The sequence below is a fragment of the Monodon monoceros genome, unplaced genomic scaffold (assembly GCF_005190385.1).
Source record: "Monodon monoceros isolate NGI ecotype Baffin Bay Population unplaced genomic scaffold, NGI_Narwhal_1 Super_Scaffold_12, whole genome shotgun sequence".
Lineage (NCBI taxonomy): Eukaryota > Metazoa > Chordata > Mammalia > Artiodactyla > Monodontidae > Monodon > Monodon monoceros.
This window is the reverse complement of record NW_021703768.1, coordinates 32,010,450-32,029,149: the sequence shown is the minus strand read 5'-3', so window position 1 is coordinate 32,029,149 and position 18,700 is coordinate 32,010,450. Positions and strand designations below refer to the sequence as shown.

The 18,700-nt window shown below is 40.4% G+C and overlaps 1 protein-coding gene across 2 annotated transcripts in view; it reads right to left on the bottom strand.

Annotated features, from left to right (window-relative positions):
* Nucleotides 1-18,700, bottom strand: part of EGFLAM (EGF like, fibronectin type III and laminin G domains) — a 170,246-nt gene that overhangs the window by 50,379 nt on the left and 101,167 nt on the right. For both annotated transcript variants that reach the window (XM_029217211.1, XM_029217212.1), the window contains exon 8: nt 51-163. In XM_029217211.1, coding sequence (XP_029073044.1) covers nt 51-163 — 113 coding nt within the window. The remainder of the gene's footprint in view (nt 1-50; nt 164-18,700) is intronic.

Below are 18,700 nucleotides of genomic sequence, written 5' to 3'. Positions count from 1 at the left end.
TCAGCAAGGAAACAAAAACACCCAGGTTTTCAAGCAGTACTTTTCTTTACCTCCTCAAAGGAAATATCCAAATCTAAGTCATCTTCATATGTGTCATCCTCGCTGACTTCTGTGTCGGTTATATAATGGGGTCCATAGCGCCCACTTCCTGATTCCTCGGGGCCTTCAAAGAGAAAAGCAGCACGCCGCAGTCAACACATGCCTTCGCTCCCTTTTTTACGCTAACGCAGCCACATACAGAGCTGTGCTGAATGGATGGAGATGTATCGGAAACACACAAGGAATTCAACACAAAAGAGGAAGCAGCACTGAGCAAAAAGTATGAAAAACATTTCATCTCCTAAGTAATCAAGGAAATGCCTGTTAAAACCAGAAAGAGCCGCCATTTTATACCGACAAGACTGGCAAATACAAAAGTTGGGCAATGAATATTACCAAGGATGGGATCAATGGAGACTCATACTCTGATGTTAGGTGTGTAAACCGGTACATCCCCTTTGCAAAACACTTAGAAATATTTAATGAAGTAGAATATGTTCATAGCTTTTGATGGAGCAATATCACCCCAACTTACAAAATCTGGAGAAACTTTTCCACATGTGCAAAGAGACATGTGCATAACACATTCATAGCATCAGAATTTGTAATTGTTAAAAAACCCGACTTTGCTATTTTTATAATATCAAGTAATATCCCAAAAATCTATCAACAGATAATGGATAAATGAATTATAGTATATCTATGGAATGGGATACTATGTAACACAGGAAATGAATAAATGGATATTTAATCAATCAAGATGGTTTAATCTCACAAGATTTCATGCAAAAAATGCAAGTTGCACAGGAACATATCCAGTTTGATGCCATTTATATAAAAGTCAACAGCAAGAAAAACTATATATTATTTAAGGATATATATATACAGTTGTCCCTCTTCCCTTGGCATCTGAGGGGTGGTTTTGGTGCAGGACCCCCTCAGATACCAAAATCTCCGGAGGCTCAAGCTCCTTATATAAAATGGCAGAGCACAGTGGGTCCTTGGTATCTGCGGATTCTGCATCCACGGATTCAACCAACCACGGATCAATATGGACGGCCGACAATGTTCAAACTCTTGAGAAAAGTAAGGCAAGGACCAAAAATACATGGGAAAGGTTAGAAGAGGGATATGAATGAGGTGTGACACACAGGGGCCTTTGATAGTACTCTACAATATTCTATTTCTTAAGATAGATGCTGGGTACCCATGAGTGTTCATATTATTTTTATATATTATATAAAAACACAAAAGTAATATCACATATATATATAAGTATATATATATATATATTTATACTTTTGACGTATGAGATATTTCATTAAAAGTTCTTCAAGGGGCTTCCCTGGTGGCGCAGTGGTTGAGAGTCCGCCTGCTGATTCAAGGGACACGGGTTCGTGCCCCGGTCCGGGAAGATCCCACATGCCGCAGAGCGGCTGGGCCCGTGAGCCATGGCCGCTGAGCATGAGCGTCCGGAGCCTGTGCTCCGCAACGGGAAAGGCCACAGCAGTGAGGGGCCCGCGAACCACAAAAAAAAAAAAAAAAAAGTTCTTCAAAATAAGAAAGAGACATTATACTAGAACAAACATTCCCACATCCAGAAAAAAAAGGGTCCCTGGGTGGCTTCTTGCAGGTCAACCATTTCCAAACATCTTAGCAGGACAACAGGATCTTTCAGAGCTGTAAGGTGGGCTGAGAAAAACTCATAGAGGACAATACAGGGTATTGTTCTTTGGGGGATGGTCAGATTAACATTTTTATTAAGTTGTCATCCACAAAGTCTACTGATCCACAGTAGTCCTGACTTAGGCTAGACACAGGAAGCTCTACCCCCAGGATCTGAGAGCCTTTCAAAGTGCTGCTCCATAGCGCCCCCATTTCCTCCTGGTGGCTTTGGATAGGCACAGGTACCAGCTGCCTTCTCTAATCCAGTCACACCAGGCACCAGGCTTTACGGCTGTAACAACTCTGGCAACAGGAACTGACTTTTGTAGGTCATTGATGCCCATTAGTTATTGAATGATTAGTTAAAAAAAGAAAAAAATGACATTAAAAACATAAATTGAACTTAAAGACAATTCTGCTTTCAGAATAAGCTAAGCCAAACACCTTTCTCACAAAAGCAAACTCACCGTCTTCTAAGCAAAGAGCAAGCAGATTGAACACGAAACTAAAGGAAATGTCAGAAAGGAAGTGTGGGATGCCTGCTCAGTGGGCACGCTGCTGACCGGATATCTCCTCCTGCACCAGGAAGAGGGAGACGTGGTCGGCAGGTGATCCAAAGACATCGGAGAAGGTCCTGTTCTCAGGTATCAGGCACATCTTGGTGGAGGTGTTCTCACCACCTCCACACCAATTCCCCAGTTTTATTTAAAATAGCCCACATGTCAGCTGAAAATTCAAGCCAGTTGATGTCAGATTTATACCTGGATGCAAATTCTCTTAAGCCACCTGCATCCAGCCAGCACAGCTGTGTGCCAGATGTCTTCACACAAAAAGCCAGAGGCCCTTGAAAAGAGCTTCCCCTCTCTTGTCTCTCTGTATCTTTCTACCTCTCTCCCTGCCTCTCTCTCTTTCTCTGGGCCTCTTTCTTCTCCCCTTCCTCACTCTCCATTTCTATCTCTGTCTCTCTCATATTTTCAGAATGGATGAATTTCACTAGAACCAATTCATTTGCTAATAAAAGAATTATGTAGCACATGCATGGAGAGACCTGGGTTTTCTCTTCCGTAGGTGGGCCTCTGTACCTCCAGGGTGTTCACCCTTGCCCTCTGCACATTCTAGCCATTCTTGTACTATTCTCATCATCTCAAGATTCTCTGCATTTCATCTTATAATACTCTATCTGGAAAAAAAAATCTTCAAAGACCCCAACTGCCAACAAGATAGATGTCCAGGCTCCTTGGTCGAGAATCCCAATGATCACAACTCCTCTTTCTCCTCCCTTCTCCTATCACCATTATTTATTGAAACCTACTGCCTCTCTCCTACTGATAGGTACTGTTGTTTGCTTCATATCATACATTTCTAAACTTTACAATAATCCTGAAAGGTAAGTGTGGTGAATTTCATTTGGTAGATAAGAAACTGAAGTCAGGGCAGTTAAGTGGTTTGACCAAGATGAAACCCTTTGTAACTGGCCGAGCCTAACTCAAAACCAAGTTTGCTGCTTTCCCAGTGCCTGTAGGAGAAGAAATCACTGTGGAGAGAGGAAGAGCCTGGGATTGAGAAAAATCAACATTTATTGCTCATTTTTACTGTGCCAAGAGCTTTTCATAGATTGTTTCTATTAATTCTCACAAAATCCTGTGAAATTGGTATTATTCCTCCCATTTTACCATGTGAAGGTATAAACTGAAAAAGATTAAATAACTTGCTCAGAGGGACACAGACAATATACAGCAGCACTAGATTTATCCTTGGTCTCTTTTTTGATTACATCATGCCACTTATAATTGGACTCCAAATCATGGTTTTGACTCTTTTTTTCCCCCTCTTCCAAAGTCTTCATGGCCAAACTGGTTTACCAGTTGACTTGTGAACACATCTTGTGTTTTCTTACCCCAAGACTTTGGTTAACGCTCTTGTCCACATCACCTTCCTTTTCCCTCTTGTGTGTCCTTATATACACAGTCTACCCACCCTTCCAGCTGCATGCATTCTGTGGAGACAGAGCTGAATGTGTGTCATCCAAAGACCAAAATCAAGTGATATTTTAAAAAGAGAACAACAGGGCTTCCCTGGTGGCGCAGTGGTTGAGAGTCCGCCTGCCGATGCGGGGGACGCGGGTTCGTGCCCCGGTCCGGGAAGACCCCACATGCCGCGGAGCGGCTGGGCCCGTGAGCCACGGCCGCTGAGCCTGCGCGTCCGGAGCCTGTGCTCCGCAACGGGAGAGGTCACGGCAGTGAGAGGCCCGTGTACTGCAAAAAAAAAAAAAGAGAGAGAGAGAAAACAGACTCTTCTGGGAAAAAAATGGTGACTCCGGAAAAGATGGAGCAAGCCAAGGCCTGTAGGACATTCTTCCAACTCCTGGATGGTGCCATCCACCCACGAGTATATGTCCCTAATCATGAGCTCAGAATAAGCGCCCACAGTTTGTTGAACTCAATGGATATTCAAGATGGTTTTTACATCCTCTGGACTCCTGGCCTCGGAATGTTGCCCTTGTGTTTCTCAAATCAGTTGTGAACCCCCTGAGGGCAGGAACCATATTTTAGACTTCTTGATATGCCTCCCCATCCTCCATTTAAGTAATACTTCACATACCCACCAAAAGCCAAGGCTTCCACCAGGCACGGGAGATACTACCACAGTGCTGCACTATGGAGGGACTTTGTCCTGTCCTGGCCCAGCTGGTCAGGCCTGTTTAAGTGGTGGAATATTGGGGACAAATCTTTGTATGGTGAGACTTTGCCCCCAAATCCAAAGACATTCTCCCCGAACTGCCGCCATTCCTGTCTCTTTCCCCAACTCAGAGCTAGAAGTTTAGAGCTGGAAGAGGACTTAGACACCATCCGGTCCAAAAGTCTCATTTCATAAATGTGGAAACTCAGGCCACAGAAGAGAAGTGACTTGAAAGCAAGGTCATGCATCTCATTAGTGGAAAATTCAGAACCAAACCATATGACCCTTAGTTCAATACGCAAAATAACATACACATGTTTTGACACCGAGTATCTAATATACTTTAGCCAGAAGGATATAGAGGAACCAGGGGTTGGAGTGTGGGTAACTGAGTTCTTGTCCTGCCCTTTAACCCACCCTAGGAAGTCTACCTTGAAGGAAACTCTTAGAGGAAAGGACCACAAATGCATTGCTGCAGCTATGAAATGGTACCATGATGAGAATGGAAATGACTCCAGCTTCTCTGCTCATTTTGACAAGTAAAATAAGGCATATATTGTTCAATGAATAAGGTTCTTTGGTCCTTATAATCATTGCTTCTGTTTGACACTGCATATAACCTATCTCTTTGAAGCCAGAGGTTACTGCTCAGTTTGGGGAAACAAAGCGTGTGAGATAAGGGTAGGATGACAATGTGGAATTAGAAGGACTTAGAGTCAAAGACATCTTGACTTTTGTAGAAAGGCCTTGGAGATCAGCTAGCACAAGTCCATTTTACAGAGGAGTAAACTGAGGCTCAGAGAGCCCATGTGACTAGCCCACAGAGACAGTTCAGTGGCAGAGCTGGTCTAGAATTCTGGACTCCTGATGCTGCACTCCGATACTCTTTGCAGCATCTCTTCCTGTTTCTCATAATTATCCAGGCTAATTGTCATTTCCCATTTTTAACAGGAAGGAAATGAGCAGAGAGAGGACCAGACACAGTATGGTGTGAAGACATCTGGAATGAAGTTCCCCACTCTTGTTTCCTGATGACCACACCACCTCAGATCTCAAATCCATGGCTTCCCTAAAGATTTTACCAATGCTGTTTCTAAGTGAGCACAGAACGTACAGTCCAAGCCACTGATAAGAATTCTCCCAGTAGCCTGGGGTTATTGTAATTAAAGTGCATAACTCATCTCTCTCTACTTGACACTTTGTTAATTAGGAAAAGAGAACATTAAAAAGGAGTCATTTATTTAGAACCAGAATAGTCAAACCATTAACTGAATACAAAACAAGTTCAAGGGCTATTCCACTACAAGGAAAACTAATATAGAAAAGACAAATTTCTATTACTATATTACAGGATGACTTTTGTTTAAAAAAAAACAAACCTGTATGCTTGGTTTTATTGAGTCATCACCAGTTTTCTATAAACAGGAAGTTTCTCTGATGTATCGTGGTATAGTTGGAAATACCCCTAGTCATGGAAACCAAAAACTGGGAGAGAGATGGACACAAATGACTGTGTGACCTTGAACGAGTCATTTAATCTCACCGGTTCTCGTGTTTTCTAACAAAACAAGGAACTGGACTGGATTTGATGACCTGCTGGCACTAACATTCTGTGACCCTAAAGTTTACACTTTTAATTCAGACACATTGCAAGCATCTGTTACTCCAAGCGAAGTTTGAAAAAGAAACAACTAGGGAATTTCACTCATGTGGATGAAAAAAGGAGTTAGTTCAGCATGGAAGTTACACGCCTTGGGGATTGTAACTTTGTGTTCAATAGTATAAGCCTCCCAGAAGATGTGAGTTATCATTTATCAGAATTCATCTTCATTCATAAGGACCAGGTTGTATTTGGGTCTCTTTTCTTAACAGCTCTTAGCAATGATGAGAGAGGAGCACTTATTCTTCACTCCTGAAGCTGCAATCATGAGAAGAGCTGCCTGAAATACTGTTGAATGCTCGTCCAACCTTTTCGCCTCCCTACAGAGGTAGAGACAGAAACTTAGATGCTGAGTAGAAGCATTTGGTCCATATTTCTGAACTGAGTGAAGCTAATCTATCAAAGGACCTGGGGGAGGGAGGAGGAATTTGGGGCAAATTTGGTCTCTCCCACCTTCCTTCTCTACCTCGACAAGTGGAAAGCAGTGACCTGGGCAGGTGTGATCTCTCTGCAAACCCAAACTTTCCCTCAAGTGGGTTCCATAGCCTGGATTGGGCAAAAGGGAGTTTGCAAAAGGGAGCTTGTGCCTTAGAGTAAACTATGTTCTCTGATCTGGCCTTTATCATAAACAAGGACAAGCATTTGATTCTTTATCGCCTGAGTTTGTTGTCTTATTTCTCAGTTGGTTCAGAAAATGGACAAAGAGAAGAAGTGTTATTAGCTGGGCATCCTCAAAACCCCAACATCAGCCTCGGCGACAGGGACTCAGAGGCTCTGCAAGAATGCTGAATGGTTTCCTTTGCTCCTCCCTTTCCCACAAATAATCTGTCTGGTTCTTTTCTTTCCACCTGAGCGAAACTAACTCATCCCGGGGTACGTTTCTGTGGTGGTAGGGGTGGGATGGTTGGGAGAGAATGGCTCTAGAGAACCAGCTATAGGCAGGTATGTTTGCTCTTTTCCATTCATCATGCTTCATGAAACCCTTACTTGACAACAGCCCAAGAATGTCACCCCAGACACCAAATGACTTCTAGAGCCCTCACCTCAAAACTTCCCTGACTCCTTTACCTTTATGATCTTTATGCCTGCACACACACAGGAGGCGTCAACTGCACAACCCCTGTGGAGTGTTGTCTTTTGAAGAACACAAACCAGTCAGCCAAGCACAACCCGCTGTAGCCTTCTCCCTTGGAGTCTCCCTTTCTAAAGATAATGGGGCTGTGGAAAGCTAAGCAGATAGCCAGAAACCAAGGTGTGAGGTACCTGCGTCTCTACTTCCTGCTGATGGAGGAGATACATAGGCAAAACATAGCGCAAGAGGTGGCTGTGAACACAGCAGGACAACCTACGGCCATGTTTTCATCATGGTGTGCTGAAAATTTCAGGTGTGGACTCTTTGTAACTTCAGAGAATAATGAATACTAATTTGTTGACAACATTCTGTGGGGATGCTCAGGACTTGAGGTGGAGTGGGCAGTGTACAAGCTAGATAGGCAAGTCAAATATTTCTAAACAGCTGAAAGAGTGGCTGGCAGGGTTATGTACACAGCAGGCCCTCAGTACGTATTACTTAGATAAGAGAGTGAGTGAATGAGTGAATGTTCTCTATAAGAGCAAAATCTTCTTACAAGGTGCTCTGCACATGACAAATGCAAAAAAAAAAAAACAAAGTTTGTTGAAAGACCCTAGCTTTAATCTGGTCATTGGCAATGCTGTAAGTGCGTAATCAGTCATTTTCACTGGGAGTTTAGTAGTAATTCTCAAGTAACTATGAATAACAGAAAACTCCGGTCCATAGTGTCAGGAAGATAACAGGGCTTGAAAAGTGAGAGTTTACTCTCTCTCCACCCCACCCCTCTCTTTCTCTTTCTGCAAGATAATTTGACAGTATATACCAAGTGTTTGAGTTATTTGATTTTCTGATTCTACTACTAGGAATTTGTCCTAAGAAAATAGATGTATAAAAACATTCATTATCATTTAAACATTACTTTAAGAAATTTAATGGCATGTTCTATGTTCATGGGATGAATTTATGTTTGGAAATATGGAGGCCATTGGCTCTCTTTACATGAGTGGTGGGGTTGGAAGCAGATTGGAGTGAATTGAAGAGTTAGTAGGAGGTTGGAAAAGAAGTAGTAACAGTTAATGTAGACAACGCAATAACTCTAGCCTGAAGGAAGGCAGAGAAATGAGATGGTAGATGGAAGGGTTGTGGGATCCAGAAAATCTTTTCTGTGAGTGTGGTAAACATGGTTGCATGCTGACGGGAATGATCTAGAAAAGCAGAGCGTGAAGGATGGATCAAGTAGGAGAGATTGGGGGGCAGCAAACAAAAAACAGATGTATTTGGTGTCATCTGCAATTGGCTTAGTATTGTACAGGACAGGGCTTGGTTCAGATCTTGCACTTGGGAATCCGGAGGTAGAATAGAGAGATTGAGATGAGAAAGAGAGAGGAGACGCAGCTCGCCAGTGGCTCACAATCCAGTGAGGAGGAAGACACATGTACCTACAACCGCAGGGCAAGATGACTGATGCTATTGTGAGAGTGAGCTCCAGTGTCTCTGTGGGTTTTCTGTGCTCCTTAAAGTGGCTTCAGAGTGGAGCACCAACTGTGGTTCAGTTCTCTTGTAGGTATTCTGACTGGCAAATGGTTTAAACCAAAGACACTTACGCCCTATCATCCCTCTTCTCTCCTCTGAGAAAAGGTGCTAGGAGAAAATAATTACCATCATGAAATTCTGTGTTTGATTAAATGATTGTTCAGCAGTGAGAGTGAAACAAAAACATGATTGCAAAGCCTGAGAGAGTTTGTCCCTAACAGACCTTCAAGGATTTACTGAGAAGTAACTTCAGGAAGAAGGAAAGAGTAAGATGCAAAGGGTAGTGGGCAGAGAAACTGTATGGATAAATCTAAACAAGCGTTACTATAAAAATAAATAAATAAAAAGCCTAAACTTGTACCTATTAAACAAAGTGGAACAAAAATGCTGAAAAGTAACATGTAAGACAAGAGGGAATTGATTTGGATCAAAGCTGCTAAGGTCCTTTTATTGTTTGTGAAGAGGGTAATAGATGTTTATTAACTTTAGACCATAAAAGTTTGAAAGTTAACAATTTATGGTAGTAAATGAAAGAATATATAATTTCATCCCAATGGAGAGGAAAGGGGACTAAGAAAATACAGTCAATTCTATAGAAGACAGGAAAGGAGCAAAGATAAAGAGCTCCTCTGCAAGAAAATGGAAAAAGCAGAGTAAATAGTATAAAATAAGATGGTAGAAATTTTAAAAAATGTCAACAATTATAATAACTATTAACGTAATAAACTTGCCATTTAAAAGACAGTGCTTGTCAGATTGGAATTTTAAAAGTTAAGCATTAGGTTGTTTCCCCAAAGTACTTAAAACATAAGACACAGAGAGGTCAAATGTTTAAAAAAAAAAAAAAAGAGTAATAGATGTTTCAAGCAATACCTAAAAGAAAGCTAGTGGATCTACATTATTATTGGACAACACAGACTTTAAGGGGAAAATGAAGTATTATTAATGATAACAATTGTTACTAAGTAATGAGTAAAGGAACCATCAGGAATACAAAACGTGTAGGTATCTAATATTACAACCTCATATATATATCAATAAAAAAATTGAGAGAGGTGCAGGGAGATACAATGGAAAATTTTAACATATCTCTCTCAGTAATTGTTAGATCAAGCTGATAATATAGAAGATTTGAACAATGATATTAAAAAGCTTGATCAAAAGGACATATATAAAACCCTAGACACCAAAGTAAGAGAATGCATATTCTTTTCAAAAGTACATGGGAAAAGTGCATGAAAAGAAAATTGTAACTACAGAAAAAGAAAAGAAAATTCCACAGATTCCAAAAATTTAAAACAGACTTCTAAATGTAAGAGCCTTGGGAATAAATCTAACAAAAGCTATGAAGGACTTTTATGAAAAAATGTGAAAAGTCTATTAAAAGTCTTTGAAAAATATCCAAATGAACAGATGAGATATAGCCATGAAGTGGATGATTCTATATCACAGAGATACTAATTCCTCCAAAATTATTTATAAATTTAATATAATTCTAATTTTAAAATTCAACATAAGTCTGATTTTTAAAATCCCTTCAGGGTTTTTCACCGTATTGGAAAACTGATTCTAAAACTTATATTGAAGAGCAAAGGGTCAAGAGCAGACAATTTTGAAGAACAAAGTGCAGTAGAATTACCTTCCAGATATCAGGACTTTATAAAGTTGTAGAAACTAAGACAGTGTGGTATCCTATTTTATTTTATTTTATTTTATTATTTATTTATTTGGCCGCACTGTGTGGCATGCAGGATCATAGTTCCCTGACCAGGGATGGAACCCATGTACCCTGCAGTGGAAGCATGGAGTCTTAACCACTGGACCGCCAGGGAAGTCAGTGTGGTACTGATAAAGAAATAGACTATAGAACTCAGGAACAGACTCACAGATGTATGGAGATCTGATACATCAGAAACATGCTGTTGCAAATCAACAGGAGAAAAGATGAATAATTCAATAATTGGTGCTGGGGCAAGTGGTTGTCTGTATGGGAAAAAATATTAAATTAGCCTCCTACTTCTCCATACCTAAAACTAAATCCTAGATACATTAAGATTCTAAATATGAAAAGCAGAATTTTCAAAATTTTAGAATAAAACAAGATTTTGCTTAATGACCTTGGGGAAAGGAAGTAGTTTTTAAAAAAACACACAGAAACCATAAAGTATAAAGAAAATTGAGATATTTAACTACATTAAAAAATACTTCTATTCAATACTTGATGTCATAAGTGAAGTGAAGGATAAGTCACAGACTAGAAGAAGATATTTGCAACACATTATTGGCTAAGGATTAGAATTTTACTCTACATATATTAATGCTTATTAATATTTATTTATATGTAAATGTACACTATGTATATAATTAAGTACATGTTTATTCCAATAAAAATAGGCAAAATATATAAAAAGTCATAAGATGATTAATAGTTATAAAATTATGTTTAACTTCACTAACAATAGAGAAGTGCAAATCAAAGCAATAATGACATATTTTATATCCATCAGACTGACCATGTGTAAAAGTCTGACTAATACCAAGTGTCAGCAAGGACATACAGCAAGAAGAGTTTTGAACACACTTCCAGGGGGAGTGAAGATAGCTACAATCACTTTGAGGAACAAATTTCCCAAAGGTGATGGAGCTGAAGATATGCATGCACTACAACCTAGCAATTCCATTTGTAAGCACATACTCAAGGAAACATATATGAGATTGTTCATTGCAATATTGTAATGGCCAAAAACTGGAACAATTTAAAGGTCCAACATCAAAATAATTGATGGATAAACTATGGTATATTTATACACCAGTGTCACTATACAGCAGTGACACTGCATGAAGTAGAACTTTACAATTTAATTTGCAAAAACACAATGCAGTGGGAAAAAAATCAGTCACAAAAGGATACTTGCCATGTCATTGCATTTATAAGAAATGTAAAAACAATCAAAACAATACCACATTGTTTGTAAATAAATATACATATATATATACATGTTACATATAATGATTAAAATGTAGGGAAATCATAAACTCTAAATACAAATACCTCTCAGAAAGAAGGGAGAAGAATGGTGTGGGGAAGGGTACACAGGGGCTGCCCCAATATCTGTAATTTTTGTTTGTTTGGCAACACTGAAGAAAATATGGCAACTGTTAAGATTCGGCAAGAAAGCTTTGCCGGTGCCCCGAGTTGTGGCACTCGGGATCTTCATTGCGGCATGAGGGATCATTAGTTGCAGCATGTGGAATCTTTAGTTGCGGCATGCATGTGGGATCTAGTTCCCTGAGCAGGGATCGAACCTGCATTGGGAGCATGGAGTCTTAGCCAGTGGACCACCAGGGAAGTCATGGATCCAAAGGATTCCTGATATTTTTCACTCTGCTTGAAACTGTCCATAATAAAAAGAAAGCAATGTAACAAAGCCTGAATTTTATTAGGAGACTGAAAATCCACACCTAAGATAATAAGGAACAAAACTGACATTGGAGAAACTTGAACCAGTGATTTTCAGATGAACGTGAGGAATTACCCCAGAATGCTGAGAAAAATGTCAAAGAGATTAAAAAATATATGAGAGAAAATAATAGATATGGATGTGGATATAGAGCACAAGGTCCAAACTGAGGGATTATGGGTGTTTCTTTGGTATTTACCAGAATAATGGGAACAGAAATGAGAATCAAAAACATAAAAATATAACTTGTCTGAGCTGGAAAAAAAACAAGAGAATATATTTTGAAAGGGCTAATATTTCCACTGAAATAAGATCTACACCTAGACATAAACTGGCAAAATTTCGACAGGATAAAGAAAAACTTCAGGAGTCAAGATGGTGATTTCTGTGTAGACAAGCAGTTGGGCAAGTAAAGAAATACTTGATGCTGAAATACATAGTACAGGAGGTGATTTATCCAGATTGTTTCTGGTTTAGTAAAGACAAATTAGGAAGGCAAAGGAAGTTCTACTATCTTCAGAGAGAGTGTGTCTGAACTAAAAAGAATTAAGATACTTTTGATAACCACTAGTTTGTTCTCTATATCTGTAAGTCTATTTCTTTTTTGTTATATTCACTAGTTTGTTTTATTTTTTAGATTCCACATATAAATGATATCATACAGTATTTGTCTTTCTCTAGTAGGGAGAGGAAAGGCGGGAGGAGCAAGACAGAAGTAGGGGGTTAAGAGGTACAAACTATTATGTATAAAATAAATAAGCTACATGGATATATTGTACAACCCAAGGAATATAGCCAATATTTTATAATAACTATAAATGGAACATAACCTTTAAAAATTGTGAATCACTGTGTTGTATACCTGAAACTTATATAATATTGTACATCAACTATACTTCAATAAAAAAAGACAAAATAATTTGGACCAGGTGCTGGGGAGAGGAAGGAATGGAGAATTATTACATTGCTTAATGGACAGAGTTTCTGTCTGGGGTGATGGGAAAAGTTCAGGGGGTAGATGATGGTGACAGTTGCGAACATTGTAAATGAACTTAATGCTACCAAACTGTACACTCTAGATGGTGAAAACGGTCAATTTTACGTTATGTATATTTTACCACCATACTAAAATAATAAATGAAAGAAAAAGAATTAAGATACTTTTGAAATATCCTTTTGAACTCCAGTTAAAAAAAAATCTCTGGTATTCAATACCAGAATGTATGTTAGGTGTTGGTCTTCAAAATATAGTCAAGGAATTTACTGAATAATTCTAAGGGACATATTATCCCTGCGTCGAATTTTCGAAGGGTTTTCTTTCTGTCAAGTTTGATCATTCCCATAGACATTTCCTCATCATTAAACCACCATTAAAACCACCATTACAGTCAGTATTCACTATAACGCTCAATATTCTTTATGTAATGATTTCTTTGGTAATTTCTTCCTGTAACTGTAACCAGAAAAAAAAAATATTTTCACTGAAAAACTAGTTTGCATCCTTTGGTCAGACATTGAGAGTTCTATAAGACCTTGATTTCTTTCTTGTCTTTGCTAATAGGAAGTTTGGCCTTTAGTGACATCCAGGACTTAACTGTCTCATCTCATACAATTATGTTACCTACCTCTATCTGGTTTCTGATCATCTTATCATATTTCTTTTTAATTAAGGTGTGTGAGTGCGTGTGTGTCAGTGTGTGTGTGTGTGTGAGAGACAGTGTGTGTGCGTGTGCGTAAATTTCCTCAAAGTGGTATTGTGCATGGGTGAAATACAAATGACTTAAAAATACATTCACTGTACATCTCATACCTGTGACTCATGTATTTTGCAAATGGACGTTTGTACCTCTTCATCTCTCTTACCTATTTCTTTGCCCCCCACTCCCCCTCCCCTCCGGCAACCACCTGTGTGTTCTCTGTATCTACAACTCTGTTTTGTTATGTTTGTTCGTTTGTTTTTGATTTTTAGATTCTGCATGTAAGTCAGACAGTAACTGTTTTTCTCTGTCTGACGTATTTCATTTAGCATAATACCTTCTAGGTCAGGTAACATTTTTGTATGGTGACACATCATGACTAGACGTGTCGAATCACTATAGTGTGTGAGGAACTAACATAGTGTTGTAGGTCAATTACACTTCAAACACAAACAAACAAACAAACTCATAGAAAAAGAGATCAGAATTGTGTTATCAGAGGTGGGGACTGAGGGAGGGGGACCTGGATAAAGGCAGTCAAAGTGTACAGACTTCCAGTTAAAAGATAAATAAGTATGAGGGATGTGATGGACAACATGATAAATCTAATGAACACTGCTGGATGTCATATATGAAAGTTAGTAAGAGAGTTAAGTCCTGAGTTCTAATCACAAAGAAAATTTTTTCTACTTTTTAAAATTTATATTTTGTGTCTGTATGAGATGATAGATGTTCACTAAACTTATTGCGATAATCTTTTCACGAGGTATGTGAGGCAAATCATTATGCCTCACACCTTAAACTTACACAGTGTTGTATGTCAATTATATCTCAATAAAACTGGAAGAAAAAAATACATTCCAACGTCTTGAGTAAACTCACATTCCCAAAGCTTGCATGGCCCCAGAAGACAGCCATATTGTGGACAAGACTGTTGGTGGTAACTAAGCTGGGGAGGTCCCATCATGATGAAAACAACTCCTACTTTGTGAGTATTGTCATGGGAGCAGAGCCAGTCTTAAATCAGGGAAGGCAGTCTGACTTTGATCCTCAATCTGACCCACAATCCTGCCCAACAATTAATCGAAAACTCCATAAAGAGCCTGTGACAGAAGCAAGCCAGCCTCTCTCTGGGTCATGAGATTAGTTGTGCCCAAGAAACCTTTTCAAAATGAATGAAAACGAGAGTAATCGGTTCTCATTGTCAGTAGACATTGTGGCACACTGATTAAACCAAGGCACAGAGAGTCGAGGTGGAGCCGGGGTGCCCTGAGAGTTTCCAAGCACTGAGGCCTCACAAACTTTTCTTCATCAGAGAGAAAATCATGAAATGCCAACGCTGAGAATTCACTGAATGGAATTATCCAGTGGAATTGCCATGCGTCGCTTTCTAAGGGAAGAATTTCTGCAGGGTTTTGAAACCTACACCTTGGGAAGATACCACCTAGAATCTGCTGAGCAAGGGAAGAGAAGGAAGTGACAGAGCAGGCAGCCCCCTGGGCACAGTGGGTGTAGCTGGGATCCATCTGCCGGGATGGAGGCCTCATGCTATGAAGTCAAGAGCGGTAAGGGAGAGAGGTTGGCTGGGGCTAGACCATGGAAGATACTGAACGTTGAGCTAAGGAGTGTGGCCTTTATCCTGTAAACAAGGAGGGGCGGGAGAGCAACACGCTAATGAAGGTGGTTTTACATTACCCAACACGGGGTGCAGGGGAGGTTCTACTTTCTCCCTCTGCACCCCTGTATCTTTTGGCCTACTTCATACCCTTGAAGATCTCCCTCATCACTCAACCCAGAAATCCTTCTGCCTGGATTCTCCTGTTCCTATTCCTCCGTCCCTTTGGAGAAATCCCACTCGATTCTTCCCAGCCATGCCCAGTGTGACCTCACTGTGGAATCTTTGCCAACCCGCCTCTCAGTTCCCACACCCACAAAATCAATCGCTCCCCTTCCCCACGTGCAGAGCACCTCCGTATAGCGCACGCCACGTGTCTGTTCACTGGATTGGATCCTGAACCCTGGAAAACAAGGACTGGCTCAACTCTGACAAGGGTGTGGCAAAAATAACCATTTGTGGAATTAGTGGCTGATCCTTTTGGTGGCTTCTATACAGAATCCACCCGCACTCTATGCCATTCAGTGCTGATATGTCATTTATATGAAACTATTTAATTTCCTTATATATCTGATTCAGTATTATTCTAGCTGCACATTTTAAACCCATTAGTGGCGAGTAAAAATAACTCACTGGGGCCTGACCACAGTTTTCAAAAATGGAACCAAATGGATGAAAATATAAAGCTCTGAATTTAGCATCGGTGAGTATTGTTCGATGAGGCATCTGCACATACACACATGTATTTCTAGATGTGTTTGTGTGCTCCGGGCTGCAGTACAAATTGTATATTCTTACTGTGTGCTGCAGTCCAAAAAACTTTGAGAAAAAGTCTTCACTTGAGTTGATTTTTTGAATGTCAGTTAATTTTCCAGCCTGATTGCCATTTTATTTTGAGCAAGGCTTAGATTTTCTAATTTTATTTTTGTCTTGTAATAGGATTTCTCAGCCTCGGCACTACTGACATATGGGGCTGGATCACTTTTTGGTGTGTGTGTGTGTGTGTGTGTTGTGACGGTGGGGTTCTGTGCGTTGTAGGCTGTTTAGCAGCATCCCTGGCCTTTCCCCGCAAGATGCCAAGAGCACCTTCCCCCCAGCTGAGACAGCCAAACATGTCTCCAGAGGCTGCCAAGAGCCCTGTAGGGGGCAAAATCACCCTCAGTTGAGAACTATACCCTATGGTGCCCCAAATAATAGCTCATTGCAACAGAAGATCTGGGAACACTGATCCCTACAGATTCTTAATCTCCATCAGGTTTACAACAAGGTCCCTGTAGACCACGGTCTGACTGCACAGAATGCTAACGGTCTAAGCACAGGATTTCCTTTGGGGGGTGTGCAGCAGGACCCAGAATGTGTTCAGGGTCAGAAGGTGTTCTTGGAAGCACCAAGAGAAGAGAAGGAATCCCAGCACTTCTGGCTGAAAGACATAAAGCCTTGCAACGGAAGAAGCGTCTCAGGAAACTCACGTGCAATGTCTGCACCTGGGACCATGGAGACAACGGTCCCCCTGCTCTAAAAAGGAGCTACAGGCATCCAGAAGATGGGTGAGAAATTAAGCATCAGATGGTAAGAAGTGGCACTGCTCTTACACGGAAGGGCCCAACCACGCAGGCAAAGTGGTGTCTCTGCACAGAGAGGAGGGTAGGAAATGCCAGGAACCCTGGACAGAGAGTCCTGTGAATCTAACACTCACGGCAACTAACTGTGACCTAGAACTAGTCATATAATCTGGTGATAGCTCAGCTCCTTATCAGAAAATTGTGGAAGTTTGGCTAGGTCCTTAAACAACCTGCTGGTTCCAAAATTCCATGATTTTGGTTTGGCTCTCTACCTTTTCTTTTCATATATATTCTCGTTCGAACAATATATTCCCTCTCTATTCATCTCCCTTCCTCTCTGCTGGGGTCCACACACCATAGCCATAGTGATCATGTTCAAAACGTAGATCAGATCAGATCATTCTGCTGCTCGAAACACTTCAAGATCTTTGCAACTAACTTGGAATAAAATCCAAAGTCCTCACCAGAACCTACAAGACTGGACATGATCTGACCCCTGGCCTCTGGCTACCTTTCTGACCTCATTTCCTAACATTCGTCTCACTTACCATATTCCTTACTGTTTGTAGAATATCCCAAGGCTGCTCTCACCCCAGGACCTTTGCACTTGCTGCTCCCCCCACAAGGAGGGACTCTGCTCAAACCTCTTTCTAAGAGAAGGCTTCCTTGGTAGCCTATTCCAAACAGCAGCTCCTGCATCCTCTATGCCCTCTCACCCCCTCTCTTTTCCTCTTAACACTTAACATTAAAGGTATATTATTTATGTAGGATAATGTAATAAGTATTTATTTTATTATCTACTTATTTACTGAGACTGATTCTCCCACATATAAGCTCCATGAAGGCAGAGATTGTCTATCTTACTTACTGCTAAGAACCCAGCACCCAGAAACTGCCTGGCATATCATTGGTATTAAATACACATTTTAAACAATGAATTGGCAGGAATTCCCTGGTGGCGCAGTAGTTAAGAATCCACCTACCAACGTAGGGGACACGGGTTTGAGCCCTGGTCCGGGAAGATCCCACATGCCGCGGAGCAACTAAGCCCGTGCACCACAACTACTGAGCCTGAGCTCTAGAGCCTGCGAGCCACAACTACTGAGGCCACCTGCCACAACTACTGAAGCCCGCGTGCCTAGAGCCCCTGCTCCGCAACAAGAGAAGCCACAGCAATGAGAAGCCCACAGCATGGCAACAAAGAGTAGCCCCCACTCACCTCAACTAGGGAAAGCCCACATGCAGCAACAAAGACCCAAAATTAAAAATAAATAAATAAATACATTTATTTAAAAAAATGAATTGGCAAATGAATGTTTAAACAAGAGAAATAATCACTATAGACTCAGAAACTAAATTCTTTACTTTCTTGAGCATCACCAAAACATTTTCCAGATTAATGTAAATAATTACCAGTGCTGATGTCTGATGCAAAAACAATCAAAAATTTGGCCTGACTTAACTTCCAGTCATTTGCAGTTTTTCTTCTCTCTCAGTCTTCTGTTTTCCATTGTTTAAATTCTTTCTGAATTTCACAGCCCTTTATTTCGTTTTATTTTAGAGATAAATTTATTGTATCAGTTCTTTTTACCGTTAGGGCTCAGCACTGATTAAAAGTAAGATATAAACGTCTCAGATCACTGAAGAGACTTCAGTTTCTGCCTGTGAACTTTTCTTTCCATTGCAAGAACTAAAATCTAAAATTAGCTGCCCTCTC